Here is a 12,672-nt window from a genome sequence, read left to right as displayed (position 1 = left end):
CTGGTTTCAGCTGGAAGGGCATCCGCTGTGTAAAACATATGCTGGAATAGTTGGCGGTTCATTCCACTGTGGTGAATAAAGGGACTAAGCTGAAGGAAGATGAGTGAATGAATATATTCAGTATTTAAGTGCACTACAGCTAAACAACTCCATTATTTCATATTCCAGCAACATATCACCCATTAAACCAACAGAAACGTCTGCTAGATTCACCCTGTCCTGTCTAGCTCTGTTTGCTCATGTTACAAATAAATAAACAGCAGATTCTTGACAGGTAAACGTCTCTGGTTTGTTGATATGTTGGATGATTTGGGTTGTGTGATTCATATTTACACTCCAGAACTTCTATTAAGGGCGCATATATAGTGTGCATATCAATGCTATCTTTTTAGGGTGCGAGTGTTTTAGTGCACTCAAAGTATTTTTACACCTAAAATGGCTAACACCCTAATCAGTGCACTAACTAGTGAACAAGGGTGCAGATTGAGACGCACCTAAAGAGAACCACACAGTGTTATTTGATTGAATCTGAATGCTGTGAGGCTCCTCAGAACACCACAGCTCTGATTAGTCCACTTGATCTCTGCTCTGCTTTGTGTATTTGTGTCTGTAATGTGGGTTTTGCTGGCTCTAAATCAGGCGGAGCTGCTGTCCTGATACTCACAGCGAACACAGGATTCCTATAATCTAGTCAATCTTACGGTAATAGGCTAATATTGAGGATGTGTGTCCAACGAAGCGTTCTTTTCTCAATCAGAGCTTTGTTTTCTGTTGTCGTCTAAACTTTACATGTTTTATTTATATATAGGAGGAAATAAAGCAATTTAATGCATCTTTAAACGTTTGTTTAACTACATTAACTAAATAAGAGAACACTAGGATCCTGCATTAGTTGATAACAGCTGAATCAGACGTTGAGTCTGGAATATTATTGATCTTGTGTTTTGAGGCCTGTGACTGGAGGAGGATTTTGAAAACACTGAACCATAAAAACCTTTAGGAATTGTAGCTTTAATAACAAATAATTTCATTGAGTTATTATTTATACAGTAAAGAGCACACGGCGGTATTCTACATTTGATTATGGATTTACCTGAGTACTGTTAGACTCCGGCACTGCTCGTTTCATGAGTAGCTGTTTCTTTACTGTATTTGTAGATTATTATGATTTATGCAGATGCACTGGCCTACAGAATCATCCCAGATCAATCTGAAATGATCAGTTTTTCCCTATAAAATATTATATATACATTATATAAATAATATTATATATACAAATAGAGATATTAATAAGTTATTTAGTCAAATTGTATTCATATACAAAGCTAAACGCTGCATTCTCAGTATGGTGCAGTCGTATTAAAGCAAGAACACTTTGCAGGACACGCAGCCTTAATGTGAGTAAACACATGACCAGCGCTTGAGCGTCACTGGTGTCTGTCGGTAGCTGATAACCTGCTTGATTATTGTGTAAAGGTTGCCACAGTTAACAGAGGTCAACTCATAATTCTCTGTATAGTTCATTATATTTGACGCATGATTCTCTGTTCAACGTTTGTTATGATTCTTCTCTCCCCTACAGAATCATCTCAGTCAATCTAAACTAATGAGGTCTTTCCAGATAGAGCTATTCAGTCATCTGCTGTCGTTCATAACACATAAAAACCCAATATGCCATATTGTTGTGCACTGAGCTGAACTGAACACTGACCCGGCTGCTGAATCACTGAATCTGTTCATTTCTGCTGTGAATGAGGGTGTGTGCTGAATATTATATAAAGTAATATATGCTGTCCAATCAGGTTCCCCGTTTCAGGGTCATCCCGCAGTTCTGTCTGTAGCTCCGCCTAGTGTGGTTCCTCCTCCTCTGTCATTGGGCGGTCCGTGTCCTCCTCCACCTCCCCCGCCAGTGCCGCCGCTGCCCTCTGCTGGAGCTCCGCCTCCTCCCCCACCTCCTTTACCTGTGGGCGGATACGGGGCTCATGGCTCCGCCCAGGATGACAGCAGTGCCCCCACCGGACTCGCTGCCATGATCGCCGGAGCCAAACTACGGCGTGTACAAAGGGTCAGGAGAAATAACTGTTCTGAAGTGTTGTTGCTGTTTTAATAACAGGATTATGGCATAGTAGCTAATTAATTCAAATGATGCATGTTGCAAATACATTGATTAACCAGTAGGTGGCGACACCCAGCCATCAAACGTGTTACCAGTGTTGGGGAGTAACTAGTTACATGTAACGGCATTAATCTCATTAAAAAATAAAAGTAACAGTAATTCGATAAACATGTGTAACTGAATTACAGTTCCTTATGCAAATGTTAAAGATTACGAATGGGGTTACATTAAAAACATCCGTTAAAAATCTGGGGTATGCTGAATCATATTAATCTGCTGCTTTGCCTGTTTCTGATATGCACGATGCCTTCTGCTAAGGCCATTTATTAAAGCGCTGCTATCCTGCTTTAACTGCATTTCTCAGTAGCGTAGCGGTAGCGTCGTTACTTTCTAAATCAATAGCTTTTCAGTAGCGACGCTATTTTATTAGTCAAGTAGCGCAGTAGCGTCCACACAAGCTACATTTACTAATCGCGGATCAATATGTGACGGCACCGCCATTCACGGAACTGCGAGGCCGGTGTCTAGCCAATGACAATAAAGCCATATGATAATGAGTTAGCATTTCTTCTTCTTCCTGTTTTTCGGCGGTCGACAACAAACTTTTTGGTGTGTTACTGCCACCTCTCGCTCTGGTCGGTGACGTCGCCAACTAATCAGGCTAACAGGAGGAATTAGCTTGATGAAAGATGACTGAGGGAGAGGATGTCTATATATATAGTTTACTATGGTCATTACTATTAGTTCATGATAGTTACTAATCATATACATTATGTAGTGTAATTTATTAATGTTATATATATATACACAATATAATGCTCATTCCTAAATATTTCTCTTTAATATGAATGACTATAGTATTGTAAATGTGTAACACCTGCTTTTATTGTAGTTTTTGTTTGTGCTGTTATATACTGTAATGTGTTTCTGTTTAGTACAGTATATTATTTACAGTAAATAACTCAACTATTCTGCCTCATATGTTTCATTGACAGTTTTATCGATCACTAAGATCTGTTTGACTTGGATTTAAGTTGCTTCGATTTAAAAATGACAATGGCAAAAATAGCTCAGATGTATTTTTTAATTGCAAATGCCACATAAATCCCCCTGCACAGCTAACGAACATTTAGATTTTGTAACAATAGTAAACACTTTGTTCGTGATAAGGTCACAGAGCTGCTGTAAGGTCACACCGGCGTGGTATAAACACTTGAAGATGGTTTAGTTGAAAATATCCATTAGAAACTTAAAAGTAATCATAAAGTAATCAGAAGTAATCAGCTACTTTACTTTTATAAAGTAATAGAAAAGGTACACTACTGATTACATTTTAAATAGGGTCATTTGTCATCTGTAATCTATTACATTTCCAATGTAACACCTCCCCAACACTGTGTTACTGAATAACTCTTCAAATATGATTCATCTAGTAATGAAACATGCAGTATTCATGAGTTATGGAATCATTTATTGAAAATGAAGCTCAAAAATAAAGGTAATGTGTTGTTTTTGTGCAAGATTATAATGCTACATTTTATGCATTTAGCATTATCAGCAGCTGTAGTGAAGGCTGTTCATGTTGCACTGAATATATTAATTGTGCATTTTACACATTTATTTAGATGGTAACTTCTTGATTTGATTGATATTTAAAATATAAGTGGTCCTATAAGTTATAGTTGTTAAGTTATTTCGTCTCGTTTCTGCTGATCTGCAAAAATGGCCTGATCTATGACTCAATAACCATAACGTGACCTGAATCATGAGCTGTGTGATCTGTTGCAGCACTAAAGATAAGTGTGTCCATGTGAGAGCTGATTATGTTCATGAGTGTGTTTCTGCTTGATGTGTGTGTGTGTGTCGCAGCCTGAGGAAAACTCTGCATCCGGAGCCAAAAATGATGCCAACCGGACAAGTGGAGGAAGTGGAGGACTGATGGAGGAAATGAACGCCCTGCTGGCGCGGAGGTGAGAAGAGAAACACACACTAACACACTCTATTACAACGTGTTTCTGTGCCCTTAATTAAGGATCTCTGACTGAGACAGCTCCACCCACTGTCAAATCAGCCCAGATTAATGTCAAGATAGCCCCGACTGCTGTCACACTGGCTCCACCCACTGTCAAATCAGCCATTATTATTGCAAATATAGCCCCGCCTGCTGTCACATTGGCTCCACCCACTGTCAAAACAATTCTGAATTGTTAAAATAGACCTGCCTACTGTCACACTGGCCCCACCCACTGTCAAATTAACCCTCATTAACGTCAAAGTAGACCTGCCTACTGTGTCATTGGCTCCACTCAAAGTCCTGATTAATCTGCTCGGATTAATGTCAACATAGTTCCACCTTGTCTGTCACACTGGCTCCACCCACTGTCAAATCAGCCATTATTATTGCCAATATAGCCCCACCCACTGTCTAAATGGCTCCACCCACTGTCAAATCAGCCATGATTAATGCCAATATAGCCCCACCTACTGTCACATTGGCTCCACCCACTGTCAAATCAGTTCTGATTTGTCAAAATACCCCCGCCTACTTTTACACTGGTCCGAGCCACTGTCAAATTAAACATGATTAATGTCAAAATAGACCCGCCTACTGTGCCATTGGCTCCACTCAATGTCTTGATTAATCAGCCCTAATTAATGTCTACATAGCTCCACCTCATCTACTTTTACATTGGCTCCGCCCACTGTTAAATCAACCCTGATTAATGTCAAAATAGCTCCGCCTACTGTCACACTGACTCCACCCAATGTCAAATCAGCCTGTATTAATGTCAATATAGACCTGCCTACATTGCCAGTGGTTCCACCCACTGTCCAATTAGCCCTGATCAATGTAAAAATAGTTCCGCCTACTGTTACACTAGCTCCCCCCACAGTCAAATCAGCCTTTAATAATGTAAAAATAGCCCCGCCTGCTGTTAAACTTGTTCTACCCACTAAGAAATATCCCTGATTAATGTCAAAAATAGCACCGCCTACTATCTGGCTCCACCCATTGTTAAATCAGCCCTAATTAATGCCTAGCACTTCCTATTGTCACACTGGCTCCACCAAGTGTCAAATCAGGCCTGATTAAGGTGAAAATAGCCCAGCCTACTTTTACACTGGCTCCACCCACTTTCAAATATCTGTTTAATGTTAGTATAGGCCCGCCCTCTGTAACACTGGCTCCACCCAATGTTAAATTAGCCCCACCTATCATTACATCGGCTCTGCCCAGTGGGCGGGGCTAATTTGAAAGCGTGTGAAAACCTGGTGAATCACATCTGGTTAAGAGTATTACAGCCTTTTAAACTGTTTAACACATCTACACATCTGTCCCACAGACGGAAAGCAGCAGATGAGAAGAAGGATGAGAGCCAAAACGTGAGTGCAGAGCAGAGTGTTGTGTGTTTACTTCAGCTTTATCATCTCATCTGATCAGTTTAATACACAAAACATGATCGTAGGGGGAAAACACGTTTGAAATGGGAGAATTAAAAGTCTTACTGTTTATTCTGTTCCTCGCTGTAAAATATAATAGTCATTAGGCATGTAATTATTAAGGGTCTTACAGCACACTCATATATGGAAGCCCATTACTGTCTGGTAAGAAGAATAAATCAGTGTCAAAATTATGAATTAGCAAATGGAAATTACGAGGTGAAAAGTTTAAGATGTGATTTAACGAGTCGAATAATAAGATAAAGTCGAAATTCTGACAAATTGAAACGAGATAAAACGTTAAAATGATGTTTTAGCAAGTAGAGATTGAGATAATCTAATCTGATTCAGTAAATCAATATTAAGAGATAAGAGGTTAAAACATTATGATTTAAAAAAGTCTAATTATGCCTTAACATTTATAATAAACTACTCATAATAATCAGGACTTTCTCCAAATATCATCATTTCCACTTGTAAGTCATCATTTCAGCTTTTTAAGGTGTTTTTTTTCTTACCCTGCAGAAATGGGCTTCCATAATTATATGTGTATTTTAATCAATAATTTAACAATAATCTGCACTATATAAATACACTCACCGGCCACTTTATTAGGTACACCTTACTAGTACCAGGTTGGACCCATTTTGCCTTCAGAACGGCCTTAATCTTTCATGGCAGAGATTCAACAAGCTACTGGAAATATTCCTCAGAGATTTTGCTCCATATTGACATGATAGCATCACGCAGCTGCTGCAGATTTGTCGGCTGCACATCCATGATGCCAATCTCCCCTTCCACCACATCCCAAAGGTGCTCTATTGGATTGAGCTCTGGTGACTGTGGAGGCCATTTGAGTACAGTGAACTCATTGTCATGTTCAAGAAACCAGTCTGAGATGATTGGTGCTTTATGACATGGTGCGTTATCCTGCTGGAAGTAGCCATCAGAAGATGGAGACACTGTGCTCATAAAGGGATGGACATGGTCAGAACAATACTCAGGTAGGCTGTGGTGTTGACACCATGATCAATTGGTACTAATGGACCCAAAGAAAAAAGATCTCCCCCACACCATTACAGGCAGGATGGATCCATGCTTTTATGTTGTTGAGGCCAAATTCTGCCCCGAGCATCTGAATGTGTCAGCAGAAATGGAGACTCATCAGACCAGGCAACGTTTCTCCAATCTTCTATTGTCCAGTTAATGTGTACCTAATAAAGTGGCCAGTTAGTGTATATATACAGTATATGTTTACACAACAAAAACTCTAAGTAAGAACATATATTTTTATATTGTGACATCAGATCATGCATATGTGACAATAAAATGACAGAAATATTAATGTGTGGAGAGAGTGTGTGTGTGTGTGTGTGAGAGAGAGAGAGAGAATATTCTGCTTGTTCTGATTCTACTGTTTTCCAGGATGATCTGAATCGTGGACAGAACGCTGCAGGTGCGACATTACAATCATCATCACTGTAACCTCTGCTGTGTGTTTAACCTGATGAGCTGTGTGTAAACCTGTGTGTGTGTGCAGATGGTGTGAAGAAACCCTGGGACAGAGCAAACTCAGCCGAGAGATCATCACTGGTGTCCAGGTGAGAGTAAAGCACACTCTACACCTGACACACACACACACCCGCACCTGTGACTAGGGTCAATTTAGCCCCGTCCATTGTCAAATTCAAGTATGTTCAGCCCCTCCCACTTTCAACATCAGGTCAGGTTAGCCCCGCCTCTGTCAAAGTCAGGTTAATTTAGCCTCGTCCACTGCTAATTCAGGTGTGTTTAGCCCCGCCCACTTCCAACATCAGGTCAGGTTAGCCCTGCCTCATTCAAAGTCAGGTTAATTTAGCCTCGTCCACTGCCAAAGCCAGGTCAGATTAGCCTTACCCCATCAGAGCGCCCTGCCCACTGTCAAATTCACACCCATTGTCATCTGTACTCCTTAGTGAAGTTAATGTAACATTAGCTATACTTAAAATTAATATAAAAAAAAATCTATAATAAAAATGAAAATAATCAAATTTGAGGCTCATTTGGGGATTTTTGACGTCTCTTTCAGACATCCTATTTCATCCACTGAATTTGCATAATGTTTTTAGTCCTGTAAAGAAATCTGATTCATATGAAAAATATGCAAATTACATGACATACAACTTCATATTTGGATTTTACATATATAAAATATGTCGTAGATTCAACATGTTCTTTATTTCTAAACACTGTTTACATATATAGTCTTACAATGATAGGAATGATAAATATGTACACATATATTCCATAAATAAATAAACAAATACATATATCCCATATTGTTGATCTTTCTATGAAGGGTGGAATAAACATCATCAAAGAGCAGATCCTCCCTATATGCATAGTAGTGTCAGACCACCAGGGGGCGCTCCTTGCTCTTTAATACGAAGGGCGTAAATAACTAATCAGAATGTATATTTAAACTATTCCTTGAAGAAAATGAGATTTGATCACTTCTAATTATAATAATTCTTAATAATATATATATATTCTGTATATTAGGCTGTTAATTTAAATATGCTAAAGAGTTGAATTTATTTGCAGCTTTTTTAATGTATGCTATTTATTCTATACGCTGTGATTCTTTTTTTACTATAATATTGATCGTTCGAACTGAATATTACAGTGAAACAGCTCCGGGTGAACAGATTTAGGAATTTGAGTATTTTTGTTGTTGTTTTGAGGGGGAACGTCTTAATTTAACCATCCTAGTGTTGAGATATGATGTTAACAGAAGATTCGTTTCCTCATATACAGCAGAGTTATCTTCCTATTTGAGTTCCTTATTAAACCCTGAGAGTTTATGAGGTGTTTTCATCCATCTGCAGGGTTCGACCGGTGGGCAGCATCAGCGATTCAGACGCGTTAGACTTCGACCGGATGAAACAGGTAAAGATGATATTCTCTTTCACACACTCTCCTGTGTGTTTCTGCTGCTTTAAACATGCTTTCATTAACAGGAGATCCTGGAGGAGGTGGTTCGGGAACTACACAAGGTGAAGGATGAGATCATTGATGGTGCGTTGGGTTGTTTTACTACTGAAAATCATGCTGATTACTGTGTGAATACCCATTATAAATTACTTGCCAGAATGTGTACTCAGTGATATAATCTGTTAGATTACACATTTATAGTAATGTAATCTGAGTACTTTTGGATTACATTTGAACTGTAATCAGTCAGTTACTGATTACAAATTACATGATGAAATTTTTAGGCAGTAATATAATATAATTTATGGAAACCATTAGAGGACTTTTGGATTACATTTAGATTACTTTTTAACTGTAATCAGTTACTGATTACTAATTACTTGACTAAAACTGTAATTAATAATATAATCTGTTAGATTACACATTTATTATAATGTAATCTGACTACTTTAGGATTACATTTGAACTGTGATCAGTTACTGTTTATAAATTACATGTTGAAATGTGTTGTCAGTAATATAATCTTTTAAAAAGTAGTTTACACTAATAACCTTAATTTTGTAATCTAATTACATAATCCAGGTTACATATATTAATAGCTATTATCCAGCTCTGGGTATGTCGTGAAATATCAGAAGAGTGTGTAGTTTCAGTAATATGATTTGTTAGATTACACCTTAATGGTAAAGTAATCTGACTACTTTTGGATTACATGTAGATTACTTTTAAACTGCATTCAGTTACTTAATTTAAACTATATGATGAACTGTATAGTCAGTAATATAATCTGATAGATTACAGAATTGTGGTAATGTAATCTAACCATTTTTGGATTACCTTTAGATTACATTTGAACTGTTACTGATTACAGATTACATGATGAAATTTGTATTCAGTAATATAATCTCTTAGATTTCACATTTATGTTAACATAATCAGAGTACTTTTGGATTACATGAACTGTAATCAGTTACTGGTTATAAATTACATGATAAAATGTGTAAAAATACAATCTGCTAGATTACAAATTTATGGTAATGTAATCTGAGGTTACATTTGGGTTACATTTGAACTGTAATCAGTTAGTTAATATAAATTACATGATTATATTTGTAGTCAGTAATATAATCTGTTAGATTACACATTTAAGGTAATGTAATCTGAGTACTTTTGGATTACATTCAGATTACATTTGAACTGTAATCAGTCAGTTACTGATTACAAATTGCATGATGAAATTTGTAGGCAGTAATATAATATCATTTATGGAAACCATTAGAGGACTTTTGGATTACATTTAGATTACTTTTGAACTCTAATCAGTTACTGATTACAAATTGACTAAAACTGTAATTAATAATATAATCTGTTAGATTACACATTTATTATAATGTAATCTGACTACTTTAGGATTACATTTGAACTGTGATCAGTTACTGATTATAAATTACATGTTGAGATGTGTAGTCAGTAATATAATCTTTTAAAAAGTAGTTTACACTAATAACCTTATTTTTGTAATCTAATTACATAATCCAGATTACATATATTAATAGCTGTTATCCAGCTCTGGGTATGTCGTGAAATATCAGACGAGTGTGTAGTTTCAGTAATATAATCTGTTAGATTACACTTTTACGCTAAAGTAATCTGATTACCTTTGGATTACACTTTGATTATGGGTATTTAAAAAAGTAGTTAACTCTAATTACTTTGATTTTGTAATCTGATTAAATGATCCAGATTACATATATTAATAGCTATTATCCAGCTCTGGGTATGTCGTGAAATATCAGAAGAGTGTGTAGTTTCTGTAATATGATTTGTTAGATTACACCTTAATGGTAAAGTAATCTGACTACTTTTGGATTACATGTAGATTACTTTTAAACTGCATTCAGTTACTTAATTTAAACTACATGATGAACTGTATAGTCAGTAATATAATCTGATAGATTACACAATTGTGGTAATGTAATCTAACCATTTTTGGATTACCTTTAGATTACATTTGAACTGTTACTGATTACAGATTACATGATGAAGTTTGTATTCAGTAATAGAATCTCTTAGATTACACATTTATGGTAACATAATCATAGTACTTTTGGATTACATGAACTGTAATCAGTTACTGGTTATAAATTACATGATAAAATGTGTAAAAATACAATCTGCTAGATTACAAATTTATGGTAATGTAATCTGAGGTTACATTTGGGTTACATTTGAACTGTAATCAGTTAGTTAATATAAATTACATGATTATATTTGTTGTCAGTAATATAATCTGTTAGATTACACACTTAAGGTAATGTAAACTGAGTACTTTTGGATTACATTTAGATTACTTTTGATCTGTAATCAGTTATTGATTGATTACATGATGAGATGTGTCACCAGTATTATAATCTGTTAGATTACATATTTATGCTAAAGTAATCGGACTGCTGTTGGATTACATTTAGTTTACTACTGTTTATAAAGGATGTGACTAAATGTATATGCAGTAATGACTCAAATGTTGTTTTGTCTTGTTTTTCAGCCATTAGACATGAACTCAGTAGAATTAGCACGACATAATGTCCATAATCCCCCGGTCCTCCATCTTTTCTGAGAGCCCTGCAGATCCTGCTGTAGCCGACCACTGAAGCCGCCAGCAGCGTTACAGCCGTATTAAAGCAAACGCTGCTCTAACATGTCTGCAACGTTGCAGCAACCTTAGATGTGTTCAGTGGAATGAAGGACACTTGCACTGACCTTACTGTTTTCTGGTACGAGTTGATCTTCGGTGGCAGTCTTTTCAAAGTCTTTTGCAGAAACTGAAGAAAACAGAAAAAACGTTGTGTCATTTTTAGCTATTTTCATTTTGTCATTGTTATTATTATGCATATTATTATTATTATTATTACAGTAGTTGTTGTAGTAGTAGTAGTGGTAGTAGCAGTGTTTTGATGTAGGTAGATTTGTAGGAATTAATAATAATAATAATAATAATGATGATGATGATAATAATATCTTGCACATCACGTCAGAAATAGCCTTTAATTTCTCTGAGCACATTTCTCATTACCTCTCTCAGTACTTTTTAAAAAAGTTTTTTTAAACCTTTTTTTTGCCATGAAATATGTATTTAATAGGAGTTTTTTAATCTGAGGTGATGCGCAGGAGTTCTTCAGTTATTTCAGTCTAATGAACAAACATCGGAGTATTTGTGATCATGTTGTTAATAAAATGTTTATTGGCTGCAAGGATGTGGTGACGTATTGTTCTGTTTTAATCTTTTCTTTTTTCTGACCAAGTGCTTCCTGGTTTAAAAATGAATAAAAAAGATATACATGGCACTGAAAAGGAACTGAAATAAACTGTGAAGGATGTCTTGTCTTGGATGAGTGTGTCTTCATCTCTTTTGTGTGTGTGTGTGTGTGCTGAAGCTGAGGATATGAGGAATAGAGGAACAACACTCAGATTAATAACACCACTGACCTGTTAGAGACGTCTGGAGAGGAAGAAGACGCCAGAAACACTGACTTTCATCTGTTTATGAGGCACGTGTGTGTGTGTGTTATTAATAACTATCTGATTATACAAAGCCACAAACCTAAAATAAGAATTACCATATAACTCGTACTTCAGTGTGTGTCAAGCACAGGCCTAGCTAACATGAATACAGTGTAAATCTGCTTTTTAAATACTACAATTATGTAATATAGTTTTACAAAATAAATGAAACACATTTAAACTCGTTTGTTTTGAGTTTAGATCTGCATAAGGATGTTGTATAGTCCGCATCATAATATAATCAACTATGTGTCTTAATGTACACTCAGACTAATCTCTATTCTATTTCTATTTATTCTTTTTTTAATGTTCAAAACTAAATAGCTAACACTTATCTTCAACTTACAAATAATATAATAAATCTGGATAAAATATATTAACTATATATAATATAACACACATACATGCATCCATAGACAGACACGTATAAGTATATTTAGATATACGTAAACAACACATTAAATAATAACTCTAATCCATCAGTGAGAGGTACTGGTAACACTTATTTGCAATATAGAAATGAATTAGAAAAACCCTGACTGTAATAATGCACACTATCAAACTAAACCGTAATTTACATG

General features: G+C 36.1%; 1 protein-coding gene across 1 annotated transcript in view; it reads left to right on the top strand.

Annotated features, from left to right (window-relative positions):
- The window catches only part of evlb (Enah/Vasp-like b), an 84,108-nt gene extending 72,189 nt beyond the window's left edge, over positions 1 to 11,919 (top strand). Inside the window, exons 2-9 of the mRNA XM_056480652.1 lie at positions 1,782 to 2,065; positions 3,986 to 4,086; positions 5,461 to 5,500; positions 6,983 to 7,013; positions 7,098 to 7,158; positions 8,425 to 8,485; positions 8,557 to 8,614; positions 11,076 to 11,919. Coding sequence (XP_056336627.1) covers positions 1,782 to 2,065; positions 3,986 to 4,086; positions 5,461 to 5,500; positions 6,983 to 7,013; positions 7,098 to 7,158; positions 8,425 to 8,485; positions 8,557 to 8,614; positions 11,076 to 11,113 — 674 coding nt within the window. The 3' untranslated portion in view covers positions 11,114 to 11,919. The remainder of the gene's footprint in view (positions 1 to 1,781; positions 2,066 to 3,985; positions 4,087 to 5,460; positions 5,501 to 6,982; positions 7,014 to 7,097; positions 7,159 to 8,424; positions 8,486 to 8,556; positions 8,615 to 11,075) is intronic.
- The last annotated feature ends 753 nt before the right edge of the window (positions 11,920 to 12,672 follow it).

The sequence above is a fragment of the Danio aesculapii genome, chromosome 20 (genome assembly GCF_903798145.1).
Source record: "Danio aesculapii chromosome 20, fDanAes4.1, whole genome shotgun sequence".
Lineage (NCBI taxonomy): Eukaryota > Metazoa > Chordata > Actinopteri > Cypriniformes > Danionidae > Danio > Danio aesculapii.
The sequence above is the reverse complement of the archived record's forward strand: the minus strand, read 5'-3'. Positions and strand labels throughout refer to the sequence as shown.